Source organism: Zonotrichia albicollis, chromosome 1 (assembly GCF_047830755.1).
Source record: "Zonotrichia albicollis isolate bZonAlb1 chromosome 1, bZonAlb1.hap1, whole genome shotgun sequence".
NCBI lineage: Eukaryota > Metazoa > Chordata > Aves > Passeriformes > Passerellidae > Zonotrichia > Zonotrichia albicollis.
The window spans coordinates 93,729,587-93,751,289 of NC_133819.1; the positions used below are offsets into that span (position 1 = coordinate 93,729,587).

Genomic DNA, 21,703 nt, shown 5'->3' on the forward strand with positions numbered 1-21,703 from the left:
CTACTCTCAAATCTGGCTTAGCTTCTATAACATTGACTGAAGACACTATGACTGACAGAGCAGCAGGATTAGATCCATACAGAAGGATAGCATCTTCTTTAAGGTGCTAGGAAAACTTAATTCTATTTTCAAGTGGACACAGGTGTAAAAATATTAAATTGCTTTGGTTTTAATGGTAGCTAGCAAAGACGCCTAGGCTTTTTTCAAAATAATTCCTAAATTTCCCACTGTCTAAATGGGAGCAAAATCTATCTGCCTCACCAACACTGAAACTTCAGGGAAAGACATTTAGTGACTGAAAATTATCAGTCACAAACCATAATCAAGACCATGTAACATAGGACTAGCCAATAGCAAGTGTCAAGGCATGTGATTGTGAAAATTAGGGCTCTTGCTGATGGTAACTTGCTGGGACACAGTGCTGGTGAGCAAAGAAAAACAGACAGAAAGCACAATTGGACCTGCCACACAGCAATAGCTTGATGGAAGGATAAACAGCATCTGAACTCAAGTGTCTGCAGGAATAAAGACAGTGACATAACATGAAAATTTGGATGTCAAGGTGTGCTGCTGATAGCATTTAAAGAGATACAGATTTTGGATAACCCAGAAATGGGAACTTCAGAAGGAATGTTATTTCAGAAAAACACATTTTTAAAGTATTCCTAATTTTGAATACTTTAAAGACACAAAAGATACTAAAGCAAACTTTATGAAGTTTACTTTAGCAGTCATGAAGATCCATATTTTTAAACATGAATTCTCTAACTCCATCCAAGCTAGCTTTGAAAGTAAAAAAATCACTTTAATCAAATCTGATGAGGGGTTTTTATGACTGGTCACTTACATACTGTTATGTTTGTACACAACACACTGTTGTGTCTGTACATACTGACATCTCTTGTGTCAGTTCAAAGCCTGATGTAGATTTCCTTTTCCTTTGGTTCTCTCTACAGCAGATAGCTTTTAAATCAAGCTGGCTTCACAGGGAAGCACATGAAGACATCAGCCATCAGCTGTTATAGGCAATTTAACATGACAGTGGTCAAGCAGCAGCTTGATGCACCCAGGACATTAAGCTGGATTACAAAATAAATTTGCAAAGAACAACAAACCCAATACCCTCCAGATTAGCACTTGATCACATATCTGGCAAGCAAGCAGAGACTTTAAAATTCTCTATGCAATCTCAGCTCTATCTCTTCTCTAATCTTTTAGTTATAACCACTTTGTTTGAATTTTAACTGGTATCTCATACTACACTCTAAGAAAGTAAAGAGGGGAAGCTTTTTTCCTATAGGAATATTTGGGGGGAAAAAAGCCACAACATAGTGAAATTGTTACTGGTTAAAAACCAATTTCATCCAATTACAGGTGAACCATATCCATGAGGTTATTTTTCCTCTCTCTTGCAACACTCAACTTTATTTTCCACTTTCCAAACTTTCATCTCTTAACAACAACACAAAGTTTGCAGACATTTATTAAGATGCAAGTATGCAATTTTTATATGTATTTTAGGAGAATTACATTGAAAGATTGATCCATCTAGAAATATTGGGGATCTCTTGTTCTGTACATGCACTAGTGCTTAGCAGCAGACATTTAGAATACTGCTAGTTGTATTTTGAATAATCTAGACTTACACATTAAATATATATTAATTCCAAAAAGGAAACAAAAATGTATACTATCTGAATGACTGTGATAAACCACACCTAAGGTCTTTTCTTGACATTTGAGCATCAGGAGTACATTTCTACAAAGTAAGGACAACAGCAGTCTCCAATCTGGCAAAATTGTGGCTTTTAATCTTACTTACTAAAAGTAATTTAATTAAAACTGTTTATTCAATTTTCTATCAAAAATTACTAAAGAGAGCCTTGACACTACTTAATTAGAAACTAGTTATACTTTCATTTGTGTTTCTCAAGAAAAAAACAAGAACAGAAAAGGAAGAGAGATCCGAGTGCTTTAGAGTGGAGAATGAAAGAAAAATGATAGGGGAAGAAAGCAATTAGAACATGGGGTTAAGTACAGAAGTCTCAAATTGAAATATGAGGTTGCAAAAGCCTTAAGTTATTTAAAATGCTGAAATACTCAAATTTATAGGGCATACTGTTCATAATCTTATAATTATGAGGAGGTCATCTACTCTAAAAAAAGGCATTAGAAATTTCTGCTAATAGTAATTATCTTCATGGTCAGGTGACTAATTCAAACTCCACAACCCAAATCACTTTTAAAAATCTATTATTTATATGTCAATGAAAGACAAAGAAAAGAGGTGCAAATGTGCTGTCTCTTTATGATTATAGGAGACTTTTTTTTTTTTACACCAGGCCTTTAGAATACAGGTAGCCACCAGGTACTTTGTAATCACCATTTTAAAACATAACATTACATTTCTCCCATTTTCTTTCTTCCTACTGTATTTGTATCAAATATAAAATTCCAGTTTATTCCAACAGCAGCAGAACTGCCTTTTCATCCTTTGGCCATAGTATCTGCCAAAAAGAAAGATATTTAATATTTCCAACAAGACTACAATGAATAAATACTTCCAGAAGATGGTTCAGAAGTATAAAAGTTGCAATGTCTTAGTTAAAGGAAGGAACTTTCACAACAGAAAAGCTGCTTACGCTGAAGCCCTGAGTTACAGCACTCCTGTGAGATACAAGATGAGGATTCTCCTGCAGGATCAGAACATTTAACATTTAAAGGGAAGGCAGCACTTTGGCACAATAACAAAATAACACCTTGAGACAAGCAGTACCTCTCCTCACTGTTCTCCATGTGATTGGGGAAAGCATCAAAGCCCAGCAGCAGCTTTATAGCATCAAGGTAGCCGTTGTTACAGAGCCAGTGCAGGGCAGTTCTGCCCTGTAAAACAATAGAACAGAACAAAAATAAACATTACCCCCAAGCTCTGCCATGCCACAATTAAAGTCATAAATCGTAGTGTAATTCAATGCTTTTCTGGACATGAAGAACAAACAGTTCTTCTAAATAAACTTCCTTGTTAAAATAAAAAGAACACAACACTTAAAAAATGGATTTTTTTTTTTAACAAGATTTCAACACCAGTGCTTTTTCACCTAAAACAGCTGAAAAGCAACTGAAAGCCTTATAGTTGCTTTCTTTGCAAAAGATGTACAGCATGCTCTGTAGAACTCATAATGAAAAGCACATTTCCATTACCTGGAATTATCTATGCCCTACGACAAATAGCTACGGAAAATTTCAATAAATTGGGTGAAGCTCTTTTGACTGACGAGGTTCTACTGACTTCTGAGAAATTATGTCATATAACAAAGAAATCTGTTATAGGTTGCACAATTATTCTGGCTCCTAACTTCAATTACTGCCTGAATAATGGCACAAAAGAACAAATAAACCAATCAGGTTCTTTTTTTTTTTCACCTGAAAGAGTGATACATATGTGGGTACTTAATGTGGACAAGCAATTGAAGCAGTTATTGTGCAATCTCACTCGCAGTACCTTACTTTCTTGCTCTCTCTATTCTGGAGAACAGACTAAAATCACATTCCCGTATCAGCTGTGAATAAGGAATTATAGCAGAAATCAGATCATTAATATGACTCCTCATATCATCACACTTCAATGAGGAAAAACCAAAAGTGGTCTGGAAGAATACCAGTCTTCATACTACATATTCAAATACTACTTTTCTTTCGAAATTTTAGAAGTGAAGGCTTAGGGAAAATGACATCAGGATGCATTTCCTTTTGTGACAAACAGCAGCACAGATGTTTCTCTGTCCTGGAAAAGAAAATGACTTTGAAGAAAAGAAAAATGTTTTGATTTATGGTTGTTCTAAAGTTATCGACAGACCAGTGAAGAAGAACAACATACCTCTTTATCCTGAATATTTGGATCTGCATTGTTTTCCAGCAACACCACCATGCAGTTAATGTAACCTCCATAAGCAGCACACTGCAGAGGTGTTCTACCTGCATAATCCTGCACATTGGGGTTGATTTTATTTTCTATCAGGATTTGGCACACGTCAGCATTTCCTCCCAGGGCTGCCCAATGAAGGGGTGAGTGCCCATCCTGGTCAACCAAATCTACTCTTGCTCCTCCTGTAAAAACATACGTTTTTGAGCACAAAAAGAAAATACCATTGAATGCTAAGAAAAGAGTGAGTTTATGTACAACTAGAACTTATTTCATAAACTGACAATTTAGAGAAGTATTTCAGAAAACAACTTCAATTTTGTTACTCAAATCTTAAAACTTAAATAAAAATTAATTTGGAATGAAACAGTTTCAAAGAAGGTCAGACATCTAACTTTTTTATCATCTTCTGACTATCCTCTAATATGCTTTAGAAAATCCAGACTTATCAATTGCCTATGAAAAATCTATTTTATTTGCTTTAGGTCTATGAATTTTCAGTAGAACCTTTCTTTCTTAACAACAAAATAGCTTCTAAAAATTCGATTTCAGATTAGATGTTTTTAAATCTCTAAAGCAGACAAGATGAAATATTCACAATGTAATAATAATTTTTAAAATAAGCTTATTTTTTTAAATTCAAGCATGCTAGGACTCTTTTATGCAAATAATTTATGTCTCTATATGTTATTGAAAGATGTAAAAATTGTGTACAGAAGTAAAACTCCACAAATACAAGAACTTGAACCAACCAGTAACAATTACTCTCTATATCATAAAATATTTAATTAAACACAATTGAGATTCTGATAGACAAACCTCTTGCATCTACAAAAGCTAAATGGCATGGGGGGAAGAGCATAACAGGAGGTTAAAACATGCCCAGCAGATCATGGAAGGAAAAACACTTTTCAGTAAGAAAGGCTGGTTGATAGAAAACTTGCAAACTTTAGCCTGGATAATTCATCTACCCAATGAAGTAGGAAGGAGATGTTTCTGGGAAGCTAAAATGACAGAATTTTGCATCTAAGATGCCACTGTTCTTTCACTGCACTTCTTACCCTTCAGCAGATATTTTAGTTATCTAAAACTGTGTACTTTGTTAAATCCTACTTCTGTCTACAAACAAAATACTGTTTTTAAAAACCAACAGAAGAACATATTAATGATTAAGACTTTTGATATCTATCTACATTAAAAAAATAAAGACTCACTTAAAAAGTCTTCAAAGAACCCTAAAAATCGTTTTTCACAAAAGTGAAGAAAGCTTAATTTGGTCTTATTTACTGGGGAAAAAAAACCCAAACAAAAACAAAAGAAAGAAAGGACTTGCTGGGGGAAGAGTTGGTTTGAGAGACTAGAATGTACTTGCAAAGGCTTGGGCAGAAATGAGCTTTGAAAAGAACAATCCCAATTTTGAAAGTTTTGTATTTAACACTTCTAGCCATTTTTGCACAACCCTGATAATCTTTTAGATTCACAAGGGGAATTTACAAACAAAACCTGCTTTAGAGAAGCAATTTCCTGGCCCACCTCCTGCTCAGCTGTTTATTTCCCATCCCCACAGGAGGCGGCAGCAGAACTCCTGAACAGGTTTGGAAAGCCCTGAGAGCTGACCTTGGATGAGTGTTTGAATCACCTCCTTGTGACCCATCTCACAGGCTCTGAAGAGGGGGGTGTGTTTCATCACATCCAGGGCATCCACCTGGGCTTTGTGCTCCAGCAGCAGCTTCACTGTGCTGACGTGGCCAGAAAGGGCAGCAGCGTGTAAGGCTGGAAGAATAAAGGAGTAGGCAAAAAGAAACCACAATACCATGAGTTTTAGAGGTCCACAACTAGAACAGTCAAAATAAAAACTAATTACAACAATTTTGGTGGAAAAAGTACTTTTCAGCCTCAAGAAACTGAAGAAGTGATGACGTAACAACACTTTCTTGCCATACAAGCAACAAGCAGAAAAACTATCAGCCCTGAAACATGTTTCTAACTTGCACAAATAGAAATTTCACATTTAACACCACCAAGATTCGCTTGTAGTGAGGATTTGTGGAAGAATAGCAGCTTCTGATAAAGGGAACATAACATGATTTACTTCTGCCTCTGCTTTGTGGCATTTCTGAGATTGCTCATCATCAGTGAAAGAAAGCTTTCATTATTTCTTCAACGCTTTCCTGAAAATGACTTTTTTCTTTCAAGTAAGCAAAGTTGTCTCAATTAAAACTAACTTCAGAAAACCACCCAGCTGTTCCTACTCCTCCTTGCCTCCGGCTTTTGTTTCGGAACCACTTGGAGAAAATTTTATACGAAATTATGTAGCAACACCATCATATCTTGCACAGTATCTCTGTCTCCCTGTTTTCCTCAAGAAAAAGATTGCAGAAAAACCAGATGCTGCTACTTCAGATACTTCAGAACTCAGGTAAAGATGTGGTGCCCTGTAACGGGAGTTGCTATTGCCTAACACAGCATTCTGCAGGCACTGTCAGCCAGAGCTGTGGATGACCAGTTCAAGGCTCTTTTTGAAGGAAAGAAGAACTGCACAGAGCAATGAGATTCCAAACCAATGGAGAGCACATGTATTGGTGGCTTCCCTTACAGTTTGACTTCAAAATGCTTTGGGTTATTTCCTACAGTCAGCGGTCAAATCAGACCAATACATTCTCATGCTGCCTTAAATGTAGAATATATTAGGGACAGTAAAATCAAAATAATGTAGAATAAAACCACAAAACAGTGTGGCTTATAAGTGTGCATTTAATAAAGTGAATTCATATCTCCCCATGAAATTTCAGAAAAATTCATGCTTAGTGAGAACTGAATCTGCTCATGCAAGCAAAATGTGGGGCTGTGAACACTATCTGCATGTCCACCTTTCTTCAGTGTTAAGAGAGGGGTCAGGATCCAGCAGAGGCATTATACAGAAACACACATCACAAAGACCAGCATTAGAAGGAGCAGCTTCTTGAACCACAGGCAGAATATAAAACCAGCATTTTTATATTTGCCAGCTACTGATTGCAACCAGTATTATGAGACAGTAACCCAGCACAACCTGTTACACAGGCCCTACTGAAATGCTCAGGTTGTTCATGCTGTCATTGACCCGAATCCACCTGGTGCGCTGGGTTAAAACAGTCTTGTGACTTAAAACAGTCACAAAATAAGTGACAGTAACATTGTGACACGGACTAAGCACTGGGGTCAGAGCCAGAGACACTGTGAGGAGTGAAAACGGACATCATGCCTTTGAGAGGACGCTGATTTCAGTCCGAGTGCAGCAGCCTGCAGGCGCAGCAGAGCTCCTTGCGCGGGTGAGCAGGGAGTGCCTGTGCAGCAGCCCCTGCGAGTGGGTGGCTATCAGTAGGAATTGGACAGCAATGAGATCCCTGCCGCTCGTACATTTGGATGGGCCTGCTTTCTGTGCTCTGACCTCACAATAAACTCTAGGTTCTGGTTTTTGTCCTGAATCCCTTATGAAACCAGAGGCAGTAAACCACTCCATCAGATGACACATGGGGTGTGTGTAACAATACAATAGAAAAAGAGCTGCTGTGTCAGCTTGGCCAGTTCTTCCCCCCTATCACTCATTCTGACGCAGGCATCTTGTTTCGCACTTTGTGCTCAATATTTTCTTGTAAGCCAAATTTTCTGTGATGGAGTCACGGTGACTGAAGAGATTCTTCAGCCAGCTGGTGACAATGAGTCCTTTGTTCAGCCGACAGACAGAGCCCTCTCCATTGTGCGCAGTGACGGCAGAGCTATAAAGCTGCCCCTGTACTGCTCCTGCAGCGCGGATCTCTGAGAGGAGGGAAATTCCTTTCCCTTGGTGTCATTCTCCTACACAATGCCCAGAGTCTGGATGTTCTAGCAGAGCTCAATGGAGAGCTTGCTCTTTTTGAGTAAATGCAAAAGGCTGCGTTAACGCAACATTACAACCGAGCTGAACCGAGTGTGCACACAAAAGTCAGAAAAACACAGCCTTGAACTCTGCTCAGCAACTGTATCCCAGGCACGGAGGCATGCGCGCTATTTTCTATCAGTGCATAGTTTCCTGTCCCAACGCAACACTGCTTCTCCCTCACTAATCCTTGGGAATGATTAAAGAAAATAAATCAGAGAGTGATTTAGTGGTGGGCTTCCTTTTCTGTTCAGAGCTGGCTACAACAAAGCCCAGGCTGTGCGCTCGCTGGCACAATGGTGAAGCTCGGGCTGCTCGGCAGCACAGCTCCCCACTGCCAGGCTGCTCCTGAGCTCTACACAGCGGCACTCCCGAGCAAATGGAAAATCCATTCATTTCCTTGGATTAAAAGCCCTACAAGGAAACCGAGATTAAAAGGTGATTACATATCACCGCTAGGAAAGGTTTAAGACTGAAAGATAATAAAGCCAACCACCTGAATTATTCAAGCATGAAATCCACACCTGAGTAATTTCAGAAACACGGTATGTAATTACTGATTACTGCCTGCAAAGAAAAAAAAATACCCTTTGTAAGGAGGTTTGCACAGTAACAGCAACATTGCTGCACCTTAAGGTCTGAAGCAAATACTGAGAGTTATTTGAAAGGGAACTGTCATGAAGTAGCGAGTGTAGGTGAAACTAATAAAAGATGAAATAAGACCAAAATTTTAGAATATTTAGTTTGTACTGCAATCAAACATGAAGACTGAGATTTTATTTGTTGCACTATTTCCTACGCTCAAAAATTTCAAACTATCACAACTTGGAAAGACCGATGTATTGAGTATGTGTTACATTGTAAGAAAAACAATAATTTAGATATTTAAACAAAATTTTATGTTAACTGCAAATTGCTTTTGTTAAGATCCAGCATATAATCAAAGGAAACTTTAAAAATTCAATATTGATGCATACTAAGTTTCAAATCCTGAACACAACCCTGACATATATATTTTGCACTTCTAACTCTGTGACTGTATCTGGCATTGCGCAGTTCCTGATCTCTCTACCCACAGTTTACTCTGCATCCCTGCTATCAACCCCCCCCCCACAAATTTATACCAAATATACCCATATTTTCCTGATTTTTCATTCAGATGCCATCAGCATACTATACAACTCTACCTAGATTTCCAATGCTGCTGAATACATAAACACTTCAACACCTGTCTCTCTCACCTGTCAAAACTGTTATTCTGTTTTTGTTGAAAGCATTGCATAGGTACAATATTTCTACCAATTTTTTTTTTTTCCTTAAAGGAGACAAATTCATAGTTACTACAGGAAATTCTGTATTTCATTACTTGCACACTTGAATTCTGAAGCACTGCGTCGCCTACTTTTGTTTCAGGCAGATAACAAGATGATAAATTTGGGGGATATCAAGTTTGATCTCTTGCTTGCACAACAGAAGTGCAACAGATCTAATCTTTATTTCACTCTCTTTAAAAATTTTAAAAATAACTATGGAATGATTTTCATGATAATTTAGCTACTTCCGTGGTTAGTTTGCTCCATATTGTTTCAAAGTATTTGAGTACTGTTTATGCAACTATGTTTCATGTTATTTTTCAAATTACAGAACAGCTCTTCCTTTCACAGGATTACAGAGTTAACTAAATAGCGTTGCAGTACATTTCTTCTTTCTACACTTCAAATGAACTGTTCCAATCTGTGCAGAAAAGATTTGTTTCTTTCCCACAATAAGGCAAAGACTTGACTGTCACGTATAATTACGATAATGCAGAAATGTTTTCAGGATTGAAGTACACATTAGAAAAACATTAATACAGAAGTACACATAGAAAAACATTAATACAGATTCTATCAATATTTCCACTTGGTGGAAATCACACAGATTGGAAACATGCAGTGGCTCTTTACTGTAAAGCATCTTACCTGTGCCGGCGTATTTGTCTGTCATATTGATATCAATATCCAATTTTAAAGTCAGCATAGTCCTAATGACATCATCACTGCCTTTGCCAGCTGCCCACATGAAGGATGTTCTTCCCTCAAGATCTGAGTCATCTTTTACAGAAGGATGCTTCAAAAATACTTCAACTGTTTCCTGAAAAGACATACTGTTGAAATTAACATTAAAAGGAATCTGCAACAACAAGAAACCATTGTCTCATGTAGCTGTTTATGAAGCAAATCAATTCATTTTTCCTTTTATGTTTATAAAGAGTAACTGCTCAACAGGAACACTGCATCTTCTGCTACGCCTTTTCCCTCGTCAATGATCATAGTGCACCCTTAACTATGAGTTTAACACTGTCATTTAACACTTTTTTCTTTTCTGTGTCAAATACGATGTGTTCGTCACAAGGAAGCAGAAGACACTGTAGTCTCTGTGAAGAAAGCGATGGGAAAAATATCATGGGTTTATCCAAACCTGATAGTAATGCTGTGATGAAAAAATTACAGAATCCTTTAGGCTGCAAAAGACCTCTTGAGATCATTGAGCCTAACCTATGACCCAACACCACTGCGGCAAACAGACCATGGCACTGAGTGCCACAGCCAATCTTTCCTTAAATACCTACAGGGACTCCATCACCTCCCTGGACAGCCCATTCCAACATTCCATCAGCCTGTCTGTGATGGGACTCCTTCTGATGTCCAACCTAAACCTGAACACAATGCTCTTTCAAAATATTTTCCCAATATATTTTTTTCTCTCCAATTATAAATACAATTGCACATGCAAATATTTTACTTTGCCTTTCTCTAATATTTTGACTGTTAAAAAAAAGGAGGGGCCAACATAGACATATTTCCTCATGTTTAGTAATTAGGTTACTAATTACTGAAATACTATATTTCAGAATATATTAAGGAAATCTTTACACCTGAGTCCAGTCTTTTCACTGTAACAGTTAAACTAAAATTTCAAATCAAGGAAAAAAATAATGATTTCTTTAAATGCTGTGTTTGTGTTAAGCTGTCAGCAAACAAGTCCACTGTTTAACCTGCTGCTAGATTCTTAATGAGTCACCCAGGAAAGGAAGGGAGAGAAAATCACAACTATTAGAAAACAACTAAAAAGGAAGATTTTCCCTTTTCTATCTAATGCCTTAAAAGGCCATGTATTTAACAGCTTGGAAACATCTGATATGAGTCACTGGTAGGCTAGCCAATAAAAACCTGAAAAAAACCCCAGGTTTCATTATTTTATATTTATATTTTATTATTAATACTATCTTAACCTTTCTTCTGTGTGACCCCACAATAGCTACCCCCCTACTCTTGGCAGGACAAGAATTTCCTGGCTAGAATGAACTAAATCATTTTAATCGTGAAAGTGTTTGAATGCTTAAGTACCATTGATCAATTTGGATTTGTTTTTTCACTACTACCTACTATTTCATCCCTCTAAAGAAATAGGAAATATCTCATTTATCTTATGCTACTGATCTAGGATCCTCACAGCTTTGTGAATTTAGGTCTGAACTAGCAGTTTACTGTGAAAAGGTCCAGGAAGAAGCAGGGAGAGATGGAAGCACAAAGCTTTCCACACAAACCCAGCATGAGTTTATATCTCTGTGCTCTCACACTGACCACCACCACACCTCAGGCACAAACAGCCTCTCATTAGCCAGAAACTCAGCACCCTCCCAGGGCTCTGCCCTGCTGGAAATCCTGCTGAGTGAAAAGCACTGCAAAGGCTGCATTTCTTCAGTGCTGAGGCAAACATTCTAAAAAATACAAATATTTTATTTTTCCGCTAAGTTTTGGCAAAGCAACGCTTCTTTCAATGACTCTTTCTTTCCTACAGCTTTTTAATTGGAAAAAGTAGAAGAAAATTCCACAGTACTATAAGCATTATTTTCCAAAATGAAGTTACCACAACTTGAAAACAAAACAAAATTAAATTACACCAGGATAACTAACAAATCAGGAAATAGAAGTATCAATCTATTTAATTCTACATGTATTATATGAAAGATTACATGTGTTCTAAAACTACTAAAACAAATGGAGGAAACAACATAAAAAACAATAAATCTGAAAAATACCAGTACAGGAGAGAGCTAAACATGAAACATTTAATTCTGTGCTATCAGGAAACTGAAAAATACTACATATTATTTTTGAATATTTAAAAATAAGACAGGGGTATCCACATTTCATTTACTAGATCAATCTATATAAATACATGAAAGGAAAGGACATTGTTTTGAACACCTCTGATAAAATTCAGGAAATAAAAATTTAGTCCTGCATACTAAAATCAATATGAAGGGAGCATCTTAGCTCAGTTGGTTAGAGCGTGGTGTTAATAACACCTGGGTTCAATCCCTGTTTGGGCCATTCACTTAAGAGCTGGACTTGATCCTTGTGGGTCCCTTCCCACTCAGAATATTCTGTGATCTGGAAATAAAGATTCTCTGATCTTCCTTCACACATCAAGTTCAAAAATCTAAATAGCAGCGTTTCTTGGGACCTCCTTGGGATACCCAAGACATCTAACTTTGGGTGGTTATAGTGGGTAATGTCTTTTCTTCTAGAACTTTTCCTGTCTACAGTAAGTGGGGATAAGTTAGTCTTAGGGAACAAATGCTTCACATAAATTAAGTGCTGGCTAAATCTCTTCAGTCTTTAAAAAACCTAAAAATGTCATATTATACAAACTTTCCTCTTGTTAGAGACTAAGAAACATCACATTTTACCTGAGAAAAACTACACCTAAAACTGGGCAGACTGAATAGAACAATGTGGCTCTCAAACCATGAGCACAGAGATGCTACTGCCAGAACAAACATGAATGTATCTCCACTCAGTAGTTTGACCATGTATATGGAGTGCAGTGGTGGGAATTACTCAATGATTTGCATGTAAAGGAGGCGAAAAGGCAAATAGTGGTGCTCAGAAACAAGTGGATTGGTGAAAACAGACTCCAGACATAATTTAGGAAGGGGCTGTTGAGTACATCACCAGCTAAAAGAGGCCTGCAGATCTGAATGAAACTCTCCTGTGTGGTTTTTCACATAAGATGGGAAACAGTACATTCATTGTAAGTACAGAAGATTACAAAAGAATGTCTGATTCCACCATGTACTTCACTTCCCCTTAAAACACAGATGATATCACAATTTGGCTGGCTGATGGGATCAAAAGGGAGCAACATAATGAATATGTTTCATTTCACTGAATCAAGCCTAGGCAAAGAAAACCAGTATGAAAAATCTTTTTAGGAATACATCAATATAGAAAAGAATTAAAAAAAAACCAAGATAAAAGAATGTGGAGATAATCACCAGTTGATAAATATTTTTTTTCTATGAGTTTAGCTCAAACATGAAAGAAAGGCTTTTACAACACAAATATTTTAAATGTGTTAGGCCCAAATTGTACACAGCCTTAAATCAACAAAAATCAGCATGACCAAATAATTCTCTAAAGTGAAGATTACACAGAGAAATATGTTTTATTGAAAATCTGAATTTAAAAAACATTTGTGTCATGGTTTGAGCCTGGCACAGAGCCAGTGCCCCCCATGAAAATTCCTCACCCTGGTGTCTGCTGTGAGATGTGACCAGGAATAAGCAAAACAGGCTCTAACTTAAACATAAAGAACACTTTATTACTTAAACTACAGGAAAATAGGGAAAGACTATAAGGAAAAGGAAAAAAAAAAGAAATTGAAAACCTTACAAAAAAACTTTCCTCCTCCCCACTACCTGACTTTCCCAATCCGATACATTCTCCCAAATTAACTGCCCAGCCTTGGCCCCACACTTTAGTATACTCAAACTGCAGTTCATGAAGAGGAAAGGAGTCCTTCTTGTTCCATAGGCTTCTCCTGGAAACACACTGAAACCTCGTGTGCTTCCTTGTCACTTCGGCACCGCCCGGAAAAAGTCCTTTTGCCGCTTGTGACATCTTCCTTCCATGCCCAGTGCTCTCACCACTGAGACATGGCCAGAGCTGCTTTTAGGGTTGTCTTTCAAGGATGCCTTGTCTCACTCCAAAAAGGCACAGTCTCTGCTTTGGGACATCTGTCCCCCCCATATTTTTCCAACCCCCTGGGGCCGGGGGGTCCTCACGAATGAACCCTCCTGGTTTTGAGGCACTGCCTCCCCCTAAATGCAGTCTGTGTCACAGGAACAACTGAGTCCATGGCCACAAGAAAAGTCCAGCCAAAAGGCCACTCCAAATCATCTCTCTCCATCCAATCATCTCCACGTTCTTCGGGCCAGGTCCTTGTCTCATCTCATCTCTTATCTCCCTTCTTATTCAGCTTCGAGGAGGATTAGCATTTTTGCAAGGCCCCAATCATGAAAGAAAGGGTTAAAAGTTTTCAGTCTCTGTCTATCTCAGAATGCTGGTAGAATGCTGGTACTCCCACAGGTGCTGCTGCTCCACCGGCCAGGCTGCGCCCTTCCCTCCCCTTTCTCCTCCTGGGCGGCTGCTATCACATTCAGACGCCGACTCTCCTCTCTCTCTCTCTCTCTCTCCTGGGGGGGGATGGCTGCCCGAGGGCTGACTCCCTGGGATCTTCCACCCTTCCATCCTCGAAGCCCCCTCAACCCCCATCTCTGTCCAGGCCCCGGGCCTACCACGTGGCTGCCCCTCCCCCGCCCAGCAGCAGCGGTCTGGACGGGGGAGAGATCTGACCTCTTCGCCGCGATGTCCCAAAGAGAGAGTGCCAAGGGCAGTGCCCTGCTTTTAACCCCTGTGTATTCTCGGAGGTGTGTCCAAACCCCACTGGCTACACCGGGTGCCAGTCTCAAACCCAAAACCTTCATTGGTTTGACCACAGCTTCCCAGAATTCCCACTCCTTCCTGGTCAAACCACCACAATTTGGATGGTCTTAGTATGACCATCTCCAGAAAAATGCCACCAACATCCCAAAACTCATTTGGGAGCAAAACTATTGATTGTTCTGTTCCCTCTTTCAATACTATTTTTAGATTTGTTAACTTGAATTGTTCTCAGGGGCACTTAAGTTCTCCTTCTTTTTTTTCCTTGTTAACAGGTAGGTATGTAAGAAAGACACAAATTATTATCCCTGATAAGAAAATATTGCAATGTGGACTATGTAATTATTACATTAATTAGACACTAAACAAGTCTTTCTATAAAGGGAGGGTATGAAAACTATGAGAGATAAAGGAGCTTATGAAAAGCTTTCTTAATTTCCAGTGCTTGAGAACTACTTCTGCAACATCTGTGACTGGCAATCAGTGAAGTGCTGAGTTTTATACTTGGCTCTACTGTATCTGAACTTGCTCTGGAAAAAAAAAACAGACCTATGATACGAAAGTATAAGAATTAAGCTGTCTGAGAAACCAATGTTCTTTGTTGTCTGAGTTTAAAAAATATTTCTAAAAATTTTAAAAATACCGTGTTCCTGAAGAATTTTGACAAAAGGCACTCAACTCTTTAGCTGTGCTTCATGAGACAACAGTTCATTCATAATGCCAAATATTCATAAATTAATTACCTTCTTGAATGCAAAGACTGGTTTGACTGGTCCTGCAGCAGCTGTGCAAATATTCCTACAGGTCATCTTACTCTAGATACCTCATAACTGCTTAGACTTCATTATAATGAGCCCTAAAACCTGAAAGCACTGTGAAATAGTAGGTGCCATTCTGCTTTCTGTTGAAGTAACTGAATGACTATTGTATTTTGTGATGCAAACATACAGCTCAAAGGGCCTTTTTTGTAAAGAAAGTTAGTTTTTGTACATCTATCTTTAATAGTTTGAAATCAACCACATTGGTATCAGATTACATAGGAGAACTCTGAATTAACTCATGCCAACAACACTGTGTTTATATGATTTCAAAAACAACTCAAACACTCTGCTAAACTATAAAGATTTCAGCAAAATATGTTTACTTCACACTTAGGGTATGTTCTACTTACAGCAAAGTTGCTCTGCGCTGCATAATGTAGGGGTGTTGCACCTTGGCTATCAGATGGGATAGTTCCAAACTTATTTCTTTCTAGTAAGAGATGGACAATCTGTGCATGACCTGAGAAAAATAATGTAATAAAAACAAATTGGTATCAAACCTTAAAGTCACAAAAAAGCCTAGTTAAGAAAAAGGTAAAAAAAAACCATCACTGACAAATGAAAAACCTAAACTGAAACAAAACAGAATAAAATGAACAGACTTTCACAAATAGTCACATATTTGTGTTGTAGCCATTATAGTTTAAATGTAAGAGAGAAACATAAGACTTGATATTTGAACTATTAAGTCTGGCATGTACTTTATTCCCAATAGTGGTCCAGTGCCCTACTCTGTATTGTCATTTTTGGGGGGCATTTATAAATCAGAATGACTTATAAATACAAAATTTCTTTTAACCAAAATCACTAGAGCTTTTCCCTAAATAAAGAAACCGGCAGTAACTGGTCTGACAGCTATGATATTAACCTCTTAATGAAGTGGTTGAATATTTCCAAAAAAGCTTATAATAACTTAGTTAAGATGCTGCATTTGAGTGACAGGTCAGTCAGAAACAGTAAAGTGAGCATAGGCTGATGATGATGAGCATTTGTCCATCTGCATTAAAAGACAAGCTAAATCAATGTTGACAATTTCATCACACATCACATTGCTTTACAGAAATCAAGTGTAAATTCTTCACTCAGGTTTTATTTAACCAAAATTTCATCCCAGAATGTATAGCACAATCAGAGGCTAGCCTACTACCAGCTGCTATAAACAAGCTCACACACAACTCCTTCATAAAAACTGATCAAAATATTTTGAGATTAAAACAACAACACTTTTGGAGGATGGGTAAACTTTATATTCACTTCACAGACAGGAAAACAAAGACAAGTACAGTATATTGCCACTAAAGCCAACCAGTCCGTTCATATACTTGTTCCTGTCAGCATATGCAGCTCACAGAGTATCTTAATGATTTGGTATTTCAAGCAATACTATAAAACCACTCTGATTTTACAGGTGAAAACCTTCAGTACCTCATATGTCAGAAAAGCAATCAATTTTGCCCCTTGTTACTTTTGCACAGTTGCCTTGAATCACTTCAGAATAAATGAAAAGGTAGGTAAACCTTCCTGCTAGCAGTAGATTATTTTTAATGAAACCACCAACAGTTCCAGAATGAAGCTGTGACACAGTTGTGCTCTGTAGCTCTTTAAAACCTAAGACATGGAGGACTAAGCAAGCCCACTTTTGTGAAATGGCACTTTCAGACTTTATACGTACAGAAGTATCAGAAATGGGAGAAAATAGTAACTTGGGTCAAAAAGGATGAAGAGTTATGAGAGCAGTTTTTCTTTCTAGGGGCCTTAGGGTGTACAAGAAGGCTCTTCTTGCTTGCCAGCCATTAAGAGAAAGCTGGATACAAAACATCACATTATTCTGTCCCTTCCTACAAAAACAACAAAAATGAAAAAAAAAAAAAAAAAAACACACCCAAAAATCCAAACCAAAAAAAAAAAAAAAAAGATATAATGTAATGTTGCTGTTCTAGTCCGATCTGAAGAGTCTAAGAATTAAACTGAGGTTCACTGGAAGAAGTTGCTTTGGAGTGAAATCCTAGCAGAAAAACCTTAGGAGTACCGAGCCTGACAAAAAAGATTCCTGAACTTTCAGGACAGACAACCAGAAAAAGGGACCCTAACTTCAAAATGAGGACATGGTCTAGCTAAATTATCTATGAGAATAAGGCTTGAGGAGTTAAAAAAAAAATTGTATTGGGCGCAACAGTAAAGAAATAGGTGCAAAGGTGAATCTCACTTGGCCATTAATGTAAAGATTAAAACTCATTTCATGGGGTCAAGAACTGTCATTACTGTTGTACTTTCATTTAGCAGAGATATAACTGGTAAGACTTTTATCTATGCAAAAAGAAAAGGTAAGAGGAGCAGCAATGCCCTCAAGAAGCAGTCACATGCAACCCATCACATCTAAGAAAAGTTGTGGCAGCCTCCCTGCACTGCTTTAAATCTCCTATTGTTAACCTATATAGTAACATCTCACTCTCTTTAAGACCTACATAGAACATCGCCTTCAATTTAAAACTGTAACCCTGAAAATTAATCATGATTTACTAATCAGAAATTCCCAAAGAGCATATGCCACCTAGAGACCTCATCAGGTTCACAGAATAGTCTGGAGGTCTTGGCACATCTTCCCTCTTTATTCTACAATGATTAGACAATCCATTTTTCCAACAGACAAAACTTCTCCCAAATACAATCAATTTCAAAATGCAATAAATTTTGCTTCTTGGGCAGAACCAAGTGATAATGAATATTTCTTTGGAAAGCCGATCCTGTGACACTTAAAAAGCTTCACAATTTCTCTGTTAAAATTCAATATCTCTACATATATACAAATTTGAGAACACCCTTCCCTCTTTTTTGTTTTAATAAACATAATCAAATTACATGTATACTGCCACTGGAGTTGCAGTAACTCGCTCCAGTGAACATCTGATTCTGATTCTTATATTGGCATTCTTTGTCTGCAGTGTCCCAAAGGATCATTGGGATGAAGCTAGTTAAAAGGGGAGAGAGATTGTTTGAAGATTCTTTTATCCAGTGGTTATTTTTTCCTCCTGAATGGAAATAGGAGGTAAATTTTCTAAATCATATTATTTTTGTGTCTGTCATTTTAGGGGTTGTGTTTCTCTGCATTTAGACTATTTACATTTAATCAAGTTTTAACTTGTTTTGCAAGGATCCAGTTTTTGTAAACACAAATCAAAATTCACATATGCAAGGTTACAATTTACAGAGTGTCTGAGTCTCAGGGTAACAATCTAAACAGAGAAGAACTCTATACAAATAAAACTTCTTGTCAGATCTGATTAGATTATCATAGCGTGTCTGATGAAGAGTTTATACTAGAAGTGTCAACTCTGCCATTTTTTGCTGTTTACTTGTGCTGGCATTACCAAAGTATCTGCATTTTCTTTGTGGGAATCTTCTTAAGCCCTTATTTAGTTTGTGAGAAGTAGTTTAATAAAAACTAGATAATATAATCATAAATCCACTTAACCAGGCCGACATGAACTGCAGAACATCACAGTAGGCTGAAAGTGAGCATGTGACGCGTGATGCCACCATCAACCATTCTGCATTGCGGAGCAGCTCAGCTCCCCCAGGCACCCTGCAAACCCCACGTGACCATCTTCCATACGGACCAAACAAGGGTGCCAGCTTAAATATATATGAAATATTAGTCAAATTATCTTTTCAGATAAAAAATGAACCCTGGCATTTTCTTCATGCACTCCCATAGATTGTGCTGCTTTCATGCTTGGTTGTGCATTCCCCACTTCAGATACCAGTGTTCCAGAGCAACTGGTTTTTTTAAACCTATGATCAAGGCTGCATGTGCAACAACAATCTCAATATACCCTAATTGTTCTTAAATCATCAGCATATATAACCTGTTGAAGTGATGCATTGTACAATGCTTTGGAGAATCTGATGCTAAAATAAGCAGTCTACACACAAACTTCTAATCCTGGTTGAGGAGAAACTCTTCTTGCTCTAAGAGATTAATTATCATACTGCCAGGCTGGAATTAAATAAAAATCAAAGAGAAAGATTAAGCAGTACAGTTAATTAATGACTAAGTGACTTCAGCACTGTCCAGTTTACCAAGTAAGGCTGCCCAGTGGAGGGGAGTTCGAAACAAGTTGTCATAAGATGTCACATTGCAGCCTTCATAGGAGGTCAGGACATCCACAACTGCTACATTCCCATCTGCAACAGCAAAATGAAGAGGAGTTCGTCCTTCATAGTCTTGCCAGTTCAGCAGAGATTCTGTAGGTGCAGCTTCCTTCAAAAATAGAAGAAACAACAAAATTCTAAGAATATTTAAATTTAAAAGAAAACCTATACAACCTTTACAGGTGCTTTTTCAGAGAGCTACACTGTCTTTGTTCAGTAGAAAGTAGCTCCACAACCAAATGCTTTTGTTACAGTATAGGGTACTTTCAAGTATTTCTTATGGAATGCTTTTTTATACTTAATTATTGTACAAGACCAGATTTCTGGTACATACCCCATTAGTTATACCAGTCTGCTGTGCAAGTGGTTCCTTAAACAGATGTTTAAAAGATTAATTCTGGCTCTTATGAAAATAACTAGAAATTCTTACATGATTTACAAGTTGAAAATGACATATATATATTCCGATTTTCTCCAACAACACTTCCCTTTTTGCACAAGTTAATTTTATTACTTTTACTACAATATTCTTCTAGTTTTTTATATCCCTAAAGTATTTCCAAAGGAGATGTCTACATCTCTAGCCAACAGGAGAGAGTACTTCTAATAAAGCATCTACTTCTAATGGGCTTAATTTTGAGTTTAAAAAGTCTTTTAAAGTTTCATGATTAGCCACTTGATCATGTAACACAGGCATTAATAAATACAACTTGACTTTTCATCACGTTTTCTTAAAAAAATATGCTAAATTACTTTCACATAAGGTCCCTAGCTATATAATTTTGTATTGTGATAATTTCATCTCTCAAATGTTCTTCTACAGAGATTTCTCTTCCTGATTCTTTTTCAGGCAGAAGACTGGAACAGATGCAAATGAACATCATCTTAGCATCTAAGAGATCTTCAATTGGCAAATATCATGAAGGCCCATGAAACACAAACTTTAAACATCACCTTTCTGAAAAAAAGAGGTATTACTAAAAAAAGTGGTAAACAATAGTACAGTAGAAACTCAGCATGCAGGACGCTTATCATCTAGAGTAGAAGCAGATTGTCAAAACAAGAGTTCAAGTAAATCAGAGGGAGTGAGTCTGCTTTTCTATCTCCAAGAATTCAGAACAAATCAGTGAAATCATGGGAACCCTGCGCAGAATTAAAAGGGAATGTAGTCCTGAGATTTTTAACTTCAACACTAGAGGGGATTTTAACCCATGATAAGTGAGAAAAGCAAACCTCCTGAAAATACAGAGTCACACTATATATCAAAATACATTTATGAAAGAGGAGCAAGGAATTGTGGTAAGTGCAGCTTAACTGTAAAAGCAAGTTCCTGACCCCTTTCTCATGAAACTAACTGCAATCTTTCCTTTTGGCTCCACTAGGTACACAAATTTGCAGCAGAATCACTTGCATTTGCATTACTTGATGTGTAGTAACTATTACACAGAAAACAAATATCTAACATTGAGAACAATAAGTCAAGAAGAAAAAAGGAAATTCCAGAATTATGGTTTCTACGCAAATACTAATTGACCAAAGTTGTACAATCTATATTTTCTATGTAATGGATAAATAAACCCTCAAAACCCTCCAAACATTTAGAGTCATATTTCACTATATTTTCTAAGTGCAATCTGGCTAATTTAATATAGCAGTAGTAACTTCAACTCTGCAATGCCCTGATTCTTTGTTTCTTACTGTTTGCTTTCTTACGGTGCCAAGTTAAACCTCCTAATATTTGGTTAATGCAAGTTTTCTAGATCTAAGGAGCTACATCCATTGCACACTGTATGCAAATCACAGAATCACAGAATGGTTGGTGTTGGAAAGGGTCTCTGGAGATCATCTAATCCAACCCCCCACTACAGCAGGCTCAACCACAGCAGGTTGCACAGAATTAAGTCCAGGTGGGTTTCAAATATCTCCTGAGAAGAAGACTCCACAACCTCTCCAGGCAGCTTGTTCCAATGCTCACTTTTCATCTCAGTAAAGATGCTTCCTTCATATCCAAATAGGAATTCCATGTTTCAGTTTGTACCATTGCCCCTTTTCCTGTTGCTGAGCACCACTGAAAAGTGTCTGGCTCCATCCTCTTGACATCCACACTTGAAGTATTTCTCATTTATTAGATCCCCTC

At 37.6% G+C, this 21,703-nt stretch overlaps 1 protein-coding gene across 4 annotated transcripts in view; it reads right to left on the bottom strand.

The window, feature by feature from the left end:
* Positions 1 to 21,703, bottom strand: part of INVS (inversin) — an 86,572-nt gene that overhangs the window by 17,882 nt on the left and 46,987 nt on the right. For all 4 annotated transcript variants that reach the window (XM_005482913.4, XM_074547145.1, XM_026790969.2 and 1 more), the window contains 6 exons: positions 19,495 to 19,675; positions 15,765 to 15,874; positions 9,782 to 9,953; positions 5,540 to 5,695; positions 3,878 to 4,107; positions 2,777 to 2,883 (listed from right to left, as the gene is read on the bottom strand). In XM_005482913.4, coding sequence (XP_005482970.2) covers positions 2,777 to 2,883; positions 3,878 to 4,107; positions 5,540 to 5,695; positions 9,782 to 9,953; positions 15,765 to 15,874; positions 19,495 to 19,675 — 956 coding nt within the window. The remainder of the gene's footprint in view (positions 1 to 2,776; positions 2,884 to 3,877; positions 4,108 to 5,539; positions 5,696 to 9,781; positions 9,954 to 15,764; positions 15,875 to 19,494; positions 19,676 to 21,703) is intronic.